We start from the raw sequence: 18,183 nt of genomic DNA on the forward strand, positions 1-18,183 counted from the left end.
ATAAGAAATAATTTCTGTTTTAATTAAATTGTCCTATCTTGAGCACACTTGAACAGTTTTTTGGAAGCGCTGTATTTAAAAGAAGGTAAACATTTTTCTATCCTTTTGTTCTGTCTTCTAGATAAATGGCTTGGTTTATTAATAATATCCTATGTAAATTAAGTTACATATGGTCCTGTTAGATGTATAGCCGTGCAGTGCCAAACATCAGTGCCAGTTTATGGAGTTGTGGCAAAACCTGCACAGACAAAATCTGTGCATCCTGGAATGTTTTCTGGAGGGATTGCTGCTGTCATTGTTACCTGGTGCTGGTGTGGGAGCAGTGGGCACCTTAAGGAGTAAGGCTGGGATGGGCCACGTGTTGTCCAGTGCCAACATCCAGAGATGACATGAGAACAGTTTGAAATTCCTGCTCTAAACCCTCAGTACCACCTTAGAATCTGACTTAGATAAACATTTCTTTTAGCTAACAAGCTGAAGACTTTGTGCTGCTCAAGTTTTTCTTGATTATTATTTATTGTCTAATCTTGTCGGTGTTGGCAAGATAATGTCTACTTTATCTGTTCTGTTTGATCTCTTTTGTTCTTTCCTTTGGAAATCAGTGTGTTGAAGTTAAGTTTATTTTGAAATACCGCTAAGGTAGAGCTCTGCATATAGTTGGTAACAGATTTTCTGATTTCAGAAGGACTAATTTATTGTGGTCTTCTGAATAAATGAGTTAAAATCACCATGGAATTTGTAAAAGCTTATCCTGATTTCTTTTGTCTTATCAGTTTTCAGATAAGCCATGTGTTTTTCTTTAGTTTAGTAAAGGAACATTAACTGGCAGTCTAAATAACGCATGCTTTTAGATTGTTCAGTTACCATTAGAGATCAGTTTTCTTGAATAGAGGATGCTTTGTGTTCATCCCAGGTTTATAGGCTACATTATCACCGTGTCAGTTACATAAATAAATGTAACATTGGGCTATATAAGCGGAAACTGAGCTTCTTCCTCCTGTGACAAAAACCTCATGAAAGTAATAGAGGCGAAGGAGGAAGAAAGAAACCAGTCTCCTTCACTGTTCTGTTCTCCCAGGATACTTAACGCCTCACCTGCCAGTGAACCCAGACTTGCAGTGCAAGTCCACTAATGTTATTTAGTTATAGGTGTAATTTATTCTTGTTTATTACACTGCTAATTCTTTGAAGGTTATTTTAAGTCAAAGAAATTAATGGACCTGTTAACTAAAAGGAAAAAAAAAAAAAGGTCTGTTATTTGGCAAAACACTGTACTCATCTTTTTTTCCCCAAGGTGAGTTCTGACGTCACAGCAGAATATACCTGACTGCCTCAGGACTTAAAGTAACTCGTAACATTTTTGAAAACTAAGGCTTAACCATGTGGGTATGTTCTACAGAACACTATATAAGGTAAGAGAGAACCTCTTTCAAATACTGTATGAGGTTCAAGAACTAAATTGTGTTAATCCCAACTTTGAAGCATTTGATTATTTTGTGCTGATGTAGGTCAGCACATGATACCTCAGGTAGGGAACAAAAGCAGAGGAGGACAGTAAATCTGGTGTTGTGGGTTGAGAGAGAAAGTTGCAGATATAGAAATGGGATGACCAAGGATGGTACATGTTAGAATCTCAGTAGGTAAGCTGAAAAGCTGAGGTGAAAAGGATAGTTTTGTGACAATGCAATGTTTAAGGTATGAGTATGTGATTCACTGAGTAAGTTCTCCATTTGTTTCAATTTACTGTGCAAGCCAAAGTAAATTACTTAACCTTTCATTCCCTCAGTTCCCATGAGAAAAACAGGTGATGATAATTTCCCCCCACTTCTTAAAAGTATGGGAAGGACAAATGCATAAAGTATTGTTTGGCATCGAGCTGGTTGTGCAAACTTACACGATCCGCACATCTGAATGAATATAGGCCAGAAATTACAGAGCACAGGCAGTATTTATTTTTAAGGAGAAACTTCTGGAATTTGCTTTTCTAATAAACTAATACAGTTTTTCTTTCCTGTCCGACTTGGGTTTTCTCAAGAAGTACAGGAAAGTCTTAGATTATTTTCCAAAGTGACAAGTAAAATTCTTCTTGTCTTGAATGTCTATTCTTTATATTAATTTTACTCATTTTTCTCCTTCTCAGGAACAGAAACAGTGAGTTCTAATGGAACTACAGTTCATTAATTTTATGTTGAAGATGATGAAAAATAGAAGTTATATAGGCTTTTCCAGGTTCTGTTGGATTAAAAGAATCCATAGAAATTAGTGTTAGAGAAACAGGCAGCAGTTCTCTTGGAATGACAATATCTGTGGCTGCATCCATAGCTACTTTAATATGTCTGTTTGAATAAAAAGAATGATTGTCAAATATATTATTTACGTGTTTTGCCAGCAGATTTAATTTCAATTATTTTCATACTGTATGCTTCACGTGTCTGGAAAGAAATCAGACTTTCAGCAAGTCTTTATCCAGCAAATTGGATAATGGCAGGTGAAGAGTAGGTGATATAACTTGACCTGTGGCTATATTTGGTTATAAAAATTTCTAAATTGCCAAGTAAGGTGGAATTACTCTGCAAACAAAGGAAATAAATACTGGGGTTGGCACGAGTTCTTTGGGAATGTGCCAGTCTAGATATGATTGTGCTTTTTTGCTGAGAATGTCAGATCAGCTTGTTTAAAGCAGTGTAGTTTTTTGAGCTTTGTCTACACTTGGTTTTGTTCTTGGTCGTGGTGCTTTTTTTTTTTTATTTTGCCACCCTAGACCATAAAAGAATACAAAATTGAGATAAGATGGACAAAGGTGACTTTATCTAATCTGTAACTGCATGGACTGCTAACTCTAATTGACTCCTTGAGACTATAGACGTTGCAGTTGGGCTATTCCACAGCTTCCTACAGATCAGTCAAGATCAAACCTCTCACTGCATCAATTCTTGTAAAGCACTGTGAGTTCTAAAGATCAATGACAAGCTTTCTTCTAATAGTTCAGCTCTTGACATTTAGTTCTTGACCTGAGAAGTCAGTATTTCCTTTTTAGGATAATAGGATAGGACTACCCTTGAAGTATCATGAGTACTGTTATTAATCCAAAGTGTAGTGGCAAATTTTTGTCATGGAGCCTGGAATGACACTGGAAGTCTAATGTAATGTGGAAAACCCTAAGTAACTTTTAAATTGGAATTACTTCAGTCCACACTGAACTGTATTTTGATTTATATAAGATGAGCAATTGAGAATTTGAAAGAATGGGGTTTGAATAACTGTTGAATAACTATTCAAGTCGGGTTTCCCCACCTCTCTCTAAAATACTTATCTTGGCTGTAAGAGTGAGGTTTTCCATACTTTAAAATTACCTGGATATAAAATGTAAGTACTTATTTTTTAAACACTGTTTCCCAAGTTAAAGGGATAAGCATAGGTAAAGGGACTTGACAGTTGGTTTCCATTTGGGATTAGAATTTAAACTTCCTTTTGGGCTGCAAAAGTAACACTTATTTGTTTGCCATATTGAGAATGGATCATCAAGTAACATCATAATGTGTAAAGGAGTTAAAAACTACACAATATTGTTACACAGTTCTTAATTCTTATTATGTTACCTTTTCTATATTTGGCTTTTTTAATGAAGAATGCAATTTAAATGGACATTGCTTTGGATCCAGCTTCATCAAATCAAATTCTTGCACTTGCTTCTTTTGTGAAACTTTCCCTCCATGCCCTTATTAATTTTTACTCACTGTGATCAGACTGTTCAGTTTTCTGCATGTTTTTTCCCTTGGCAGCTGCAGTTCATAATATATTGTATAATATTGTAATGTCATACAAGTGACATGAGAAAAACACGTCAATATTTTGATTCTCACTTGTGTCTGAATACCTTGTATTTACTGAATGATTACTAACTTTGAGGAATATGCCTTCAATTATTTTTTAATCTGATTTCAGTAATATAAACTGAATCACCATTTGTTACTTTTTAGATTTGTCCTGACAAATATGATATCTTAGCAGTTTGGTTTTATGTGTTTTATTTATCTCAAATTTTTCTTCTGCTCCAGTGTTTCATAAAAAAAGTTAACATGAAATATTGCCATATTTCACTTAATGCTTGCTGTGTGTGCATGGCTTCTAAGCTGCCATTCTTTTGGATGATATATTAGTTTTACCTGCAAGATAAAGGTTGTATATATATGTAGTGTTAACATCAGTATAGTTCTTGCAATGCAATGTCAGGTAACTCAGAACATTAGCTAAGACAGAACAAACTGTACTGCTTGTTGAAATGCTTTCTGCTCTGTTGTAAAGGTTGCTAATCTCTGGAGAAAGATAATAGATCACATGTTTAATAGCTTTTTGCTTTTTCTGCTTTGTCTGCTACTTTAAAGATCTTTTAAAGTTAAGCTCATATAAACAGGTTTTACTGCGAAATTTATGGGAAGGACAAAACCCATATGTATTTACTCATTTCCTGTCATATGTCCAATACTGCAATAGCTGATTATTTATATTCTGTGTACTTCCTGACACAAGCAAGTAAAATCTGGAGTTACTCAAGTCATTAGCTGAACACAATGAGTACTTTGATATGGAACGGATACCAAGTTCCCTGTGTTTCTTCACCTCTCTGCATTCATCATAATTTATTTTACCCCTAATTTTCCTCTTTCATGTTTTCACAGAGCGTGAAGTTCACATGTGTGTGCATGGCACTGAAGTCACAAGTCACACATAGTAATTTTGTGTAAAGTGTGTCAGTTGACATCCAATAAGGACAGGTTACAAGATGCTGTTCAGAGCTACTTCAGTACCAAACTCATTTGTGTGTTGGGGCATTAAAAAGAGCTGTTCAGAAAAAGATAGATTCCTAACATTGACACTGCCACTTCTGTTCTATATGAAAACTTCTTGCTTGTGTTTTTTTAAATATTTTTAGAAGGCTGCTGTGATGTCGGCTTTGTTTGACAGTTCACATGGATGTGTGGTAAAAATTATGCTAGTGTACTAGTAACCACATTGGCCTTGTGTACACTATCAGTCCTGTTGTTTCTCTTCTAGTAAATATCAAGTATAGAATTTGCAACATGTGTCAGACAGGAAAAAAATTGGATTTGCAAACAGGATTACAGTTCCAGTACACAAAGTATTAAGTAAACTACGAGGTGACCATTTCTTAAATCTCTACTCTTTTGGCGTTATACTGCAGAAAGAGGCAATTTATAGTTTTACTTCAGCTTGGAGCAGCTTCTGGAGGAACACAAATGGGTAAATAGATAAAAGGTTTTAGTTTCCATCCTTGCCTCTTCATACTTCAGGAGCTTTGAAAGTTACACAACTTGAAATTTCGTGGTTCTTGCACGTATTTGTGGGGTTGGTTCTGTCAGCATAGTTGGGTGGTAAGACTGATCATCTGGAGTACCAGCTTCTCTCCAAGGAAGGTGCTTTCCTCCAGGTGGGTTGCTGGTGTGTGTGAACATGTGAAGACTGCACATACTTGGCTGGACTTTCTCCCACAGCACAGGATGGAAGAGTTAGGATGGGCAGGATTGTGTAGTACTGCAAGTAATAAAAACACTTGTAAAAGTTATTGAATTAAAGGCATCTGGGTGAAGGTACTCAGCAATAGTCGTAATAGCACAGTACGGATAATAATTGAGTTATTGCCTCTGAAAAAACAGTGAGGAAAATGATGCCCCTTTACTGAGAATACACATACAAGGTGTTTATCAGGGGTTACACTGTTGTGCACTGCTGTTACACCCTGTGACTTAGAACAGTAGAGGGAGACCCAAGATGACTTGTTACACTGTACCTTGAGTTTTTTTAAATCTACTTGAGGTGTTTTCAGACAGCTCACTTACCATGGAAAAGGGTACAGGCCATATAGATGAATGCTTCTGGTAATTAATTAATGCACTTTATTCACATTTTGTTCGATGGTGATGATTAACTTTTCTGGGCATAGTAGGATAGAAATTGTAATCTACAGTTTTCTGAGATATAATCAATCAAATTACTTTTAATAACTAGTCTAAGTGCATTGCTGCCTTCAAGTGTGAGAGAAAGTTACCTCTTTGAAATAAGGAAATTTGCATCTAAAAGGCACCTTTGGCTCAGTCAACTGTGTTGATAGTTACTCAGTGTTACCTGTTCCCTATTAAAGCTTAACCAGTTTGCTAAACTAACATCTCTCTAAACCATTGAAATGTAAAGGCTTATATATTAAAAAACTAATGCTAATTTCCTATATGTCTCATATCTTATTTTTTTCCTAGGTAAATGCCAAAAGACTTGAAAATGTTCTTTTTGTTTCCAGAAGATTCAGTGTAGTTCTCACTCTCTTAAAATACTCAGAATTTTTTCTCTTGGTTTCCTGCAGTGCCCTAGTAAATTAACAACTTTACTCCTTAGCTGTAATACCTGTGAAAAGAGCATTTGCTTGGCTGACATTCATACAGTTTTATGAAGGGGTTGGTGACTGTGTTGCTTCTGTAGCCACAATAAGGAGCAAGTGTGCAGTGAGCCATCTGTGATCTTTGTAATGCTGTTGACCAGTGTACAGAGACAGTTTGGCCCAAGTCTGAAGGTTATATTTCCTTAAGGGAGCTTGATCTCTTAAAAAATCTTAAACCTCTCAACTTCTATATAGAAAAACGTATCTTTTACAGTTAAGGCTGAAATGTATTCTTGGGGTGTGTGCAATAGGGAAATACTAAAATAATCTTGAACTTGTTTTGCCTTTTCAAGACTGGAAATTCTAGATTTGAATATGAAAGTCAATATTGTCATGTAGTTAACATCAATCAAGGCTTTTGCTTAAATTACAATAGTCACATCAGAAGCATGTGTTACAAACCTTCCTTTTGAGACTTTAGATTTATAGAAGTGTTGTGTAAAGCCAAAGCCAGCTTTCATCTTCCTGAGATTTGAGCGTACTGAGATCGGCTATTTAGTATATCAGATTGCTTTGAACCTCACAAAAATACAGTAATGATACCACAGAAGGGATGTAGCTGCATGCTACAGGAACAGATAAAATGTGCACATGTGGCTTGGGGTGGGGAGAGAATAGGTCAGGTCTGGTGCCGTAGGATTAGTCCTGACAAGAAGTGCTTGCTGCTGTTTCTGTTTGGAGGAAGGTGAAATGTTTGCTCTTCTGGAGCAATCCTGTATAAAGAGTGATGAGTTAAATGAAATCCTAATTGAGCTATTGGTCTAAAGGTGTCTTGTGGGCTTGTATACCATCCAGCTTCTTCTGGACCTCCTTGTGTAGTCTGTAGTTTTGAACAGCCTTGGAACATGTCTTAATGTAGTGATGACTCCTTTGAGTGGGTGGCTGGTTTTGTTTGTTTTTTTTTTAGTTAACAGCAAACTTGAATTGTTTAGTGTTGCTGACAAATGAAAAATATCCCACTTGTATTAAATGCAAGAGGAAGTGCAGCTTCTGTTAAAGTCTACTGCTAACATATCCACTTGTGGTGGGAAAGGCATTTTCCTAGCACTTGTAGATTACTTATATGGGATAGATCAGTAAACTTATGAATGATACCTTTCCAGCACCCTGTCTCCCACAGTACAAAAGCACAAGCACAGTCCTACCTACAGGTGTTGTCCAAAACATTGACAATATCCCATTTTTGTCCAAGTAGTCAGCATCTGTTTTTTTGTTATGGAACTTCATCTTTTTTTGAGTGAGGCTTTTGTAAAGATGAGAAAATATTAGTGGTATCTTAGTATTTTAAATATTTTTTTTTCCACCATAGTATGGAAGCCACATAAAATGTGGAGGAATGAATTCTCTTTCCCAAACCAGTGAAGCAACTGCAGTTGAGAGAGCAGCTTTTGGTTATGGCTCTAACCATGTGCTTTAACCAAATAATCCCAGTGATCTATGTAATTGTTGTGGAAGATGGATTCCAAAAACATTCATAATAGGAAATACCAGCTCACGTCATTTGAACCTAAATAAGAATCCTTTTGTTTCAAATACACTGGATTTGTGCAGGAAGATATTCTTGGTTGTTATTATTACAATGCCTGTTGCCCAGTATCATAGTGATATTTTGGCATTTGTGTTACTAAGTCAAGCTGAAAGATACTTGCAGTTCTGGAAGTAGATTTTACAGAAAGCCATTCAATCAAAGCCCAGTGAATGGTTACTCAGTTTAGATAAAAGTTCTGTTTTTCTCATTGGTCAAAAAATTCAATTTAAGAAAACAAAAAGACTTTTACAAGAAGAAAATAGAAGGTGATGCTAGCCTGATATATTTTTTTTATCTTCTGATACTAATAAATCAAATCTGCAGAAGTTAATCAGGTGGAAGTAGGGCTATAATGATAATGTTAGTTTGACCAGTTGCCTTGCTTTCATCTCAGGTCCTATATTGTTTTATCAAACTCTGTTTATCAGAAGGATTCAGTCCTAACATAGATTTTCGTCAGTAATGATACCTGTGGATAATTTTCTGCAGACTTAATTGTTTTTCAAAAAAAAAGCCACAGTGATACCATTCTAATATTGTGAGGTTTTTTAATATGCTGAAATACCGTGAAGAATATCTTTCTTAAGAGAAGATATAGCAGTTTAGTGTTTTAAACAGTTATCACAAGTAAGGCTTTTGGGAAGGAATGTTCTGCAATAAAACGTGCACGACACGTCTGTGTATCTTTGGCCTTTTACCTTTATCTTTCTTTCCGATTCTAAAGGTCACTGTTCTTTAGAACTTTTAACTTCTTTTGTTTTTGTAACAGCCACTGTATGTTCATATCTCCTTAATGATATGTTTTTATGTATTGCAAAACAAAAATCAATAAATAGCATTTACTTAAAAGGACATCTCAAAAGCCACAAAGGTAGTGGGGAAAGAATTATCAAGTTAATCACAAAAGCCTAGTACCTTTACTCCTATTTTCAAACACACTGATGACCATCTCAGTGGCTGAATTGAAAATGTATTATCAGTGTTCAGATTTTTGCATCATTTGGTTCCAAAAAATAATCCTTAAAATGGCTGATGCAACTGCTCAGTAGATGCCTCTGTATGATATAAGCTTGTATTCACAGAAGAAATGTCTTTGTTTCAGACCAAGGGAAGTATTTTCCTTTTAGAGCACAACTTTAGAAACTCAGGCCTTGATCCTGCAGGCAAGTAAGTACGTATTAAATATTAGCAATAGCAATGCCATTTGATTGCTTGCCTTCTTTTTTTATTTTAATAGTTCAGTAATAGTTATGAAGAACAACTTGGTGTTTCTTCCCTCTTATTCAGTATTTAACTTTTCTAACAGTGTCAAGTCTGTGGAACTTCTCAGAACACTGATTTTTGGTTGAAATTATCTCCCTGCTGCTGCAGGAGTATTTAGGAAGGTTTCTATTGCAATGCCCGAGTCATAGGTGTTTCATGTTCTAAAAAGCATTTTGTTACTGAAAGCACTGCAGATAAGGAAAAAAATTTTGATACCTCTTGTTTTTTGACTACATATTGCTGAGTACAGGTTTTGTGTGTTATAAACCAGCTGTACCTGTCTTGAGGCCAAATGGTATTGCAGTCCTCTGGTAATAGCCAGTGATAAGAACTAAACAGTGAATGGATTAATATTGCTGCTATTTAACGTATATAGTAACTACTAATAGAAATTATTTTACAGTCAGTAATAACCCAAGTACCTCATTTAGAAGTAACTTTATACTAATTACAGATACTTCTGTAGACAAATGTTTATGATTTTCATACCTGTTGACATTGACTAGCAGGATTCTTGCTCTACCACCATGTCTGGTTGGCAGCTGTCTCTGTGCACACTATTCCAGAAACATGATGTTATTATATGATGTTATTAAACCAAATAACCATCTTGGTGTAGAATTACTTTTGGTTAAACCTGTCGGTTATAGATAGGACTACACTCTTTGCCTGAAACCTTGTACTAAAATTTAGATAAAAGGTTTTTGGTGATTGTTACAATCACCAAACAAAGGATGACAAATAAGACCTTTAATTATGTATCCTGTTCATTTCCCCACTTGCCCACATGTCCATGTACTTTCTCCCACGTGCATGTTCTCTTGGCTTCTTGTTAGGTCCCACTAGCCTGGTCTCATGCAATCCACTTAGATCTCCTAGAGCTGCCATTCACTTGCACATATAATTTTCTTTTAAGCCCATATGATACATTCCTCACTCTTATGTAGAATATAAATTTGCTTCAGCTACAAGTTGCTTAGCTCGATTTCTTCCATCATTTTTTATTTTCCATTGGGTTCCTTTTAATACATATGCATGTGGACCAAGCTGCCTGTTGATTTGGTGGGTAGGTGATGTTGCTGGTGTATTGATTCACTTGCAGTGCCAGCAGGAGTAGTTGGCATGAGGATCATCCTTCTTTTTCTTGCACAAGTTGTAAGCAAATATGGAATGAGTTCATCACTTCATCCCAGAGTTGTTTCAGTTTCTAAGTGTTACTACACTGCTTGCTGTTCTTCTACTCCAAAGATGGCTATGAATAATTCAGTTTCTTCTGTTGTAAGGTTGATGAATCAATCCTTTAATTTTGTATGCTACGTGTAGGAGGAGTGTAAAATCAAATATACAAATAATGGAGGGGAAAGCTTACAGTAGAAGTTAAAATTTATAATTTAAAGAATATCCTAATTTATGTAGTTCTTACTGGGCCACCTTTTCAGCAGGTAAAGGGCAATATGATTGCATTTTACATATTTTAGGCATCAAGTTATTAACTGCTTGCTATTTAGGATGTTCATCATCAAGCAGTACCAAATCAAAGCTGCGAAGTTAAAAGAATACACTTTGTCTCCTAAAACTTTAATGTTGGGGATATATGAAAATTCTGGCGGGTAAAGTAAGTTACACTTTTGCATTATATTGCTATAATGCTTTGTCTTCTGATGCATTGCTGTCTGTTATTTCTGTAATTTTATTTGTAGCTTGAAGCTGTAGTATGGGATAGATATAAAGAAACTGTTAACTAGAGGTGGAATTAGTGTGATTTGCTTTTGGATGTATAGGGCTTGATGGAACTATTTGGATGTAATTTTCAAAACAGGGATTTAGGCTACCATTAATATTCAGGAATGACAGGAAGCTGAAGCTATGTCACCCTCTTAAGTTACTTTGACCTAATGCTTGGTGATTATCATGGTGAGTGAATACTATTAATGAAGAGTGAAATATGGAATAAAAGTAATGAATATTTCTGAGGTATATTAGGGGTACTTTAAGGTCAAGTATGTAGCATCACAACGTTTCTAGAGTAACTATTGGAAGAGGATTTTTAAAGCTGTTTTTAATTTTATTCCATGTGTAGCAAATCAATACAGATTAACAATCTATTAATAATGGTTCATTTAAAAAACCTTTAAATTTAGAATTCCTGCCTTAGTGTTTAGATTGGAGGAAATACTTTATGTAGCATATTGTATTTCTTGTAATAGGTATATTAAACTTCAGTTGCAGTGTCTTGCAAATGTAAACCTTGCTGATGTAGTTACTGCTTTTTAATAGATCATTGACCCGTCAATCAGACTCTGACCATTTCAGAGATAAAAAACTAGGCTTTCATTGGCTTTTAGGAATAGAGCACCTTTCTACAAATTAGGAAATGGTGTAATAATTAACAGGTATAATGGATATGTGCATTCAGGTTTCAGTTGTATCTTTATGAGCTTTAGCTCCTGTTATCTGTGGTGTAGTTAACCCCCTGTCTGCCCACAGATAATTTAATTACAGTATAAAATGCTAATAGGATTGATAGATTTTTTTGCTTATTTTTTTAAGATCTATGATGAATTGTTCTTTCAGACTTTTTATTTAAAACAAGGCCCAGAACTTCATTAACAAAACTCATTAAAATAGTAATAACTCCGTTCTAAACCATCATAACAAAGGTTCTGTACACAGTTTTGGATGCAGAGAATTTAGGTAAACTTTAATTTATTTTTCTTTCTGATTTACAGACTTAAATGATTTTAGGTACTGATGTTTCCTAGTATAGGAAGGAGTTTAGTATCTTTGATCTAGAAAGTCACTTGAAAATTGCCAATGGAGATGATTTGGTAGTGGACTTATTATGTGAACCAGAAAGTAGGCAGAGTTCACTTACCATTCCTAAGCTCTAAGTATTGTAAGAAAAATGTAAATTTCAGGTTTTGAAAATATAAATTATATTTTAGTTGAAAAAATTCATAATTAGCATGAAGATTTAATTGCTTTGGTGTAATCATAGAAAGGCTTGGGTTGAAAGGGATCTTAAAGATCATCCACTTTCAACTCCCCTGCCTTGGACAGGTACACCTTTCACTAGACCAGGTTGCTCAGGGCCCCATCCAACCTGGCATTGAATATACTGGCACTGCAAAATATGAATAAAGAAAGCAAATCCTAAGTTCAGAGAAGTTACAGAACTGGAAAGTTAAGGAAAACTTTCTGAATCTATATGTAACTTACTAATCTTTAAACATGACAAGAACCAAAAGAGCAGTGATACTTAAAATGAGAGGCTGATGAATTACTGTATAACTGGACTTTTACCAAGATAGAGAAATTATTTTTGTTTTAGAAAGTGTTTTCCTATTAAAGTATTGTTGACTTCTCAATTGGCAAACATTTCACATTTTATATGCAATACTGTTACAGATGTGTTCTTATTTACCAGATATTTATTCAGAACACATTTGTATGGAGGCTCACACCTTTGAATTCATCAGTCTGCTAGAAGACCGGCATAGACATCCTTCTATTATAAATTCAGTTTAATCTATCTCAGGGAAATGCAGTTGCCTAATGATACCAGTTGCCCCTATATGTTTATGGTAGTAGATTTTGGCAGTGTTCAGTTTATTTTGTTTTAGTACTGTAGCAAGATATCACTTACAATTCATACATCTTTTTCATGTCAATGCTGCCTAGGTATAAGGTGTATTTATAAAAGGAAATACTTGGATACTCGCCTAAGAAGAAAAGTATTGTCAAAGTACCCCTTTAATATTAGTCACAGATGTGTGTTTGTAAATGTAAAAAGATGAGGCTTTTTGGAAGAAAAAGCAGAAATTTTTCAGTTATATTTGGCAGTGTCATGCCTGCTGTAACTTGAGTCCTAATTACTGCAGTTACAATAGGAATTAGCTGGTTTAGACTATGCTGTGGGACTGTGCCAAAATCTTCCAGGTCCTCAAAATGAAATCCTCAAGGGAGAAAGGTGTAAGGGGCACAGCAGTTGTCTTTTTCAAGTATGCCAAAATAACAGCTTTGTTCAATTCAGACTCTGCATAAAGACTTTGAGTGTAATGTATGTGTATATATATATAGAGAGAGAGAGAAAGAGAGAGAGAAGAAAATCTGGGGCTGTTAGGATATGTTTACATTTACATCTTGTTGTTTTCATAAATTGGTAATGCTTTTGGTTAAAAATAGTATAGTAGTACTTGGGAATTAAAAAACAGATCTAATTTTCCATGAGCTTAATATGGGGAGTAGACCGAATTACAAACAAAAACCCCAGTGCTTATTATTCGATTCTTCAGTGATGGTTCTCCTTCAAGTCTTAACTGGTTAATTAATTGTTCAACCCTGATTATAGGAAGAATACACTTGAAATATGATACAGGATATCTCTGGAAGTAGAATGAAGTACAGCTGCCTTTCTAGGATCTTCCTTTATACTGAACTTCAAGTATTGAAATGGTACATTTAGCCCATGAAATATATAATTGTCTAAAAGCTTTCCTTTGTCACTCTTTTCTGGCTTTAAGCTATAAAGTGCAGAAATTTTCTACAGTACAGTATGTGAAGTCCTGCATTTTATATACAAAGTAATCTGGGACACTTGGCAGTTTTTTTTATTTTAATTCTGAGTACTTTACACTATGGCATCTTAAGCACTAACTTTTCTATGACTACAAATCTCTGAGAGGTCTTGCAACTCCAGGTTGTAAGATTGCCTCTAAACATACTGTTCTAATTATCTTAACTATTTAGCAGCTAAATTAGCATTCCAGTGTGCACAGAACTCATGTATTGAAGTATTGAACGGACTAATTTAAAATGTGCTATAGAACAAAAGAGGTTGAAATGGCATAGGCTTGTGTCAGAATTCTACAGTTCAACATCTTTTGTTCTATAGAACATATGTGCACTAAATATTTTGGAATCCATTTGAACCTTTTATTCATTTGAACCTCCTTATTAAGAGACATTCATATTGTTATACTTTAGTGTACCTAATTAAGAAAGATACCCATTTGTAAAGGCTGTAACCAAGGTAATCACAAATGAAAAAGTTACCAGTAGACTTAGATATTTTAAAATGGAAGAAATTATTTAATCTCATCACTTAGGTTACACTTATGAAGTTCATTTAAACTAATCAAAACATTTTCTGTTTGTCACAGATTTGTTACTGAACTTGTTTTTATGTCATGTATTGAGTAGACTTTTATCTGCAGAACTTACTAACATCACTTACTTAGGGGTTCAACTTCACTGTCGCTTTGTCTTTCCCTTATCTGATCCATTATTTTAGTGTTGAACTGTAAATTCTGTCTTTCTGCTTATTTGTATATTGCCATTCTTTACATAACTGAAAGCTTTCGCAGGTTTGAGAATTATCCTTTAAAAGTTACATTCTTATGAGACTAAATTTAGATGTACAACTACAGAAGTTTGGATACTCTGTTTTAAGCATTCATTTTTTAATGAGTATAAAACCGAATGCAGACAGTTACTGTGTTTTGTACCTTCTTTGAATTTTGCCATATCTAATTTTAGTGGTTGTATATTGCTTTTCCAGTGACACCAATAATATACCAGAGATCAGTGTTTCAGGATGTTTATAGTTTTTCCATGTTAAGTGATCTTTAGAAATATGCAGATTTATCGACCCCTAGTGGGGTTGTGGGGAAAATGATTGCTAATTTAAGAAGTGCTAAATGAAAAATTTGCATATTTTTCGATGCTGTATTTGTTTCAATGCTCTTTTCCTTCTCTTCACAGGTGGATTAGCTCTTGAATTTTTTCTGGCATTCTCTACACCTGCAGAAGTACCTATTGCAGCAACTTCTGTTAGCAATAACACTCCCAAAACATGTAGCTAGACATCAGCATTTTAATGAACACTCGTAGCTGTAGCTGCATATTTTAAAATTATATTTGTAATTATGTAGCAGAAATTTAAAAAAATAGAATGTCTTTCGTGCTATGTAAGGTGGGCTTATTTTAAAGTAGCTAGAAAAGCTACTTCTTGAGTCGTGTGATACTGCTTAAATGAATTAAAGCAAATTCTAAATCACCTGCTCAAATTTCACTGACCTCTTAGTGCTTAGTAAATAATTATAATTTATTAGTAGTAGCCCAAACACTTCAGTTTCTTAAACCAATCACTTAATATATGGTTGTAAAACAGCATGTAAAATATTGCATTACTAGCAAACTTTAATTTTAAATGGCTCTGGTGTTTTTAATAATTTAGTTGAAACTCTAATTTTCTGGGAGATGAAATTATCTCCTAACTGTGCTGTGAAAGTTTCTTACAGGCATTTATTTCACATGAATTAAAATCAAAGTACTGAATAATGAATTCACATATGACTGTTTATTTATAAATGAAGATAAATAGCTCGATAATTAAACTTAATTTTAACTTCACTATAATGTGTTTCCGAATATCAGAATCAGAAACTAGGGAGTACTGTAATTTATTTTTCTATGCAAGTTTGACACAAGAAATAAATATTAAATATTTTTAAAATAACTTCCATTTTTTTAGATATTGTACATTTATTTTTATAGGCTTTAAAAGTAGTAAAGTAGTGTTTTTACCAGTTAAACTGTGAAATGCTCCTTTGAATTTTATGTATTTTTAAAGTTGTTAAGAGAAAGTAAAATACTTTTTTTTTGCATTGGCTAATATTTATTATTGTGCTTATTGCATAAGCCACATTTTTAAAGTCCAACTTGCACAGCAGTCAGAAATGTCAAAAAGACCTCAGATTCATGTTTTTGTGGGAGCACCCCATATTCCAGGCCCACTGGAGGCGTTAGAGCAAAGTAGTTCAGCACCTACTGCTGAAAAATGGAGAGAGCTGCACTATTTGTGTGATGCACATGGCCTTTTTTCTGAAAAAGTCCAAGGTGCTGCTGAGCCCTCAGTGTTCCAGGCAGGAAACTCCACAGTCAGAGCAGTTCCTACAAGGGATGGCAGCACTCAGCAGTCTGAACAGGGAAGGTCAGTGGCAGCAAAAGAATGTTTGACATCTCTTGTACCCGCGGCAGTAAGTTGTGCCAGCACACCTAAAGAGACCAAAAGTTTAACTTATTCTGATTGTCAGATATCTAAGGATAGATACACACCTGCAAATGTAAATCAGGCTGCAGATCAACACCTTGCACAGAACTTTACAGAATCGGCTGGACAAGGCAAACCATCGCGTGGCTGCTGCTCAGACCTCACGGAGAGAAAATCCGGTCGTTCGGAAGTGAACGGCGCCGACATTTCCGAGTTGGTTGCCAGTACGAAGCAGATCAGCATAAATCTGTCTGTGGGACTGCAGGCAGGTGGCAGAAGTGATCATCATGAACGTCTAGGTCAATATCTGGATATGGTTTTCCGAAAAAGTCAAGGGTCAAAACCAGAAGCACCAAACGGTTGTTCGAGCTTTGCAGTGTCAACAGATACTGAGTTTCGCAGCGTAGTGACATCAAGTCAGATGGCTGTTCTTGCACAGGAGCGGAGTGAGATGCCGGAAAGAATCATAAAACTGTCAGAAACAGAAGCAGGCAAAAAACCTGAAGAAAGGCAGTATGATCACTTCCAATTTGATTCTGGTGTTGGAACGTGTACTAATGTGGCTGAAAATGAATATAAGGAAGACTATACAAATTCTCTTGATCTTTTCAGTTCTGAGGATGATGGGAAAAATGTTTGTTTTGAAGCTACGAAACAAGAAGGAAGTGCTCAGGAAAACATAGGGAAATTACAAGAAATTGAAGTTCCTGATGAGCCCTTGATAAATGAAATCCATATTGAACCACTGAGCTCTGGAATATTGTGCTCTCAAGTAGACTGTTCTCATAAGAACTCTTCTAAAAGACCCCGCAAATGTGAAGATTCCTTTCATCTTTTTCACTCAGTGTTTAAAAGGCAGCTGGTATCCAAGAGAGCTAAACTGAATTCTTCTCTACCTGGTCCTGGTATTAAAGTGGATCAAGAGAGGATGACAGAGTTCAAGAAACTTCAGAAGAAACTATCATCACTTAAGAATTGCTGCTGCAAAAATCAAAAGTACAATATTTTGGTCACAGTACTACATCCTTCTCATATCAAAGAAATACAAGTAAAGACTAGACCAAAATCTCCATGTAAAGTTCCTGTAGCGACAATTGTTGTTATTGACCAGTCAGAAACTGAGAGAAAGGTGGTGCTGTGGCGTGGTGCTGCATTTTGGTCCCTCACTGTGTTTCCTGGGGATGTTGTGCTGCTTACAGGTGAGAATTCTTTTATTTGCCTTTTTAAAAGTATTAAAGTAGAAGTTTAAAGTAGCAGAAGAAGTTTTAAACTTTCATTTAAAGTAGAAGAATATGTAACAAGTAATTTGGAACTATGGCTAAGCATTTTTGAGTATCTTTCTTGCATCGCTTGCATTGCTCAGCATCGCTTTGAACTCTCAGTCATGCTGCCAGTGGAACACTGACTGTCCCATAGAGGTTTGCCCACAGACACAGCCATGCCTTGACACTACAGCAGTGCCATGGGTAGTCAGATGTATTCTGGAAGGTGTCTGTGTCTTACAACAGTTGTTCTGGAAAAGTACAAGTGATACTACAAACCAGGTGTGCTAGTTGTTTGACTCATAGACTTCTTTGTAACTCTGCTGTTGGACCAGCAGGTAGACCAAAAAATTGTGATGGGAAGTTCAGTCTCAAGATGGGAAATATTCTTCCTCCTGTGAAGGACTTTGTAATGTAGCAGTAGCATCTTGAGATGGATCATGTTGTGAATTGGTAACCAACACAGACTGCAGAAATACAAAATGCTGTTTGTAGTTTACCTCTTTCATAACATGTCAACTAATAATGTAGATTCCTCTTGATAATTCCTTTGTACTCTTTAGTACCTGACAGGAGCAAAACCCTCTCTTCAAGAGAATACATCTTGTGAGCAAATGCAATACTT

General features: G+C 35.4%; 1 protein-coding gene across 6 annotated transcripts in view; it reads left to right on the plus strand.

The window, feature by feature from the left end:
- Positions 1-18,183, plus strand: part of FAM35A (family with sequence similarity 35 member A) — a 46,191-nt gene that overhangs the window by 6,794 nt on the left and 21,214 nt on the right. For 4 of the 6 annotated variants that reach the window (XR_001873520.1, XM_017807150.1, XM_017807149.1 and 1 more), the window contains one exon: positions 15,006-17,495. Coding sequence is in view for 5 of the 6 variants with exons in the window: in XM_017807150.1 (XP_017662639.1) it covers positions 15,983-17,495 (1,513 nt within the window). In the remaining variant the exon portion in view is untranslated. Of the gene's footprint in view, positions 1-1,294; positions 1,413-9,081; positions 9,151-15,005; positions 17,496-18,183 lie in introns of all 6 variants that reach the window. The other 2 variants (XM_017807153.1, XM_017807154.1) reach the window with 2 other exon arrangements.

The sequence above is a fragment of the Lepidothrix coronata genome, unplaced genomic scaffold, assembly GCF_001604755.1.
Source record: "Lepidothrix coronata isolate B3197 unplaced genomic scaffold, Lepidothrix_coronata-1.0 Scaffold17, whole genome shotgun sequence".
NCBI classification, from domain to species: domain Eukaryota; kingdom Metazoa; phylum Chordata; class Aves; order Passeriformes; family Pipridae; genus Lepidothrix; species Lepidothrix coronata.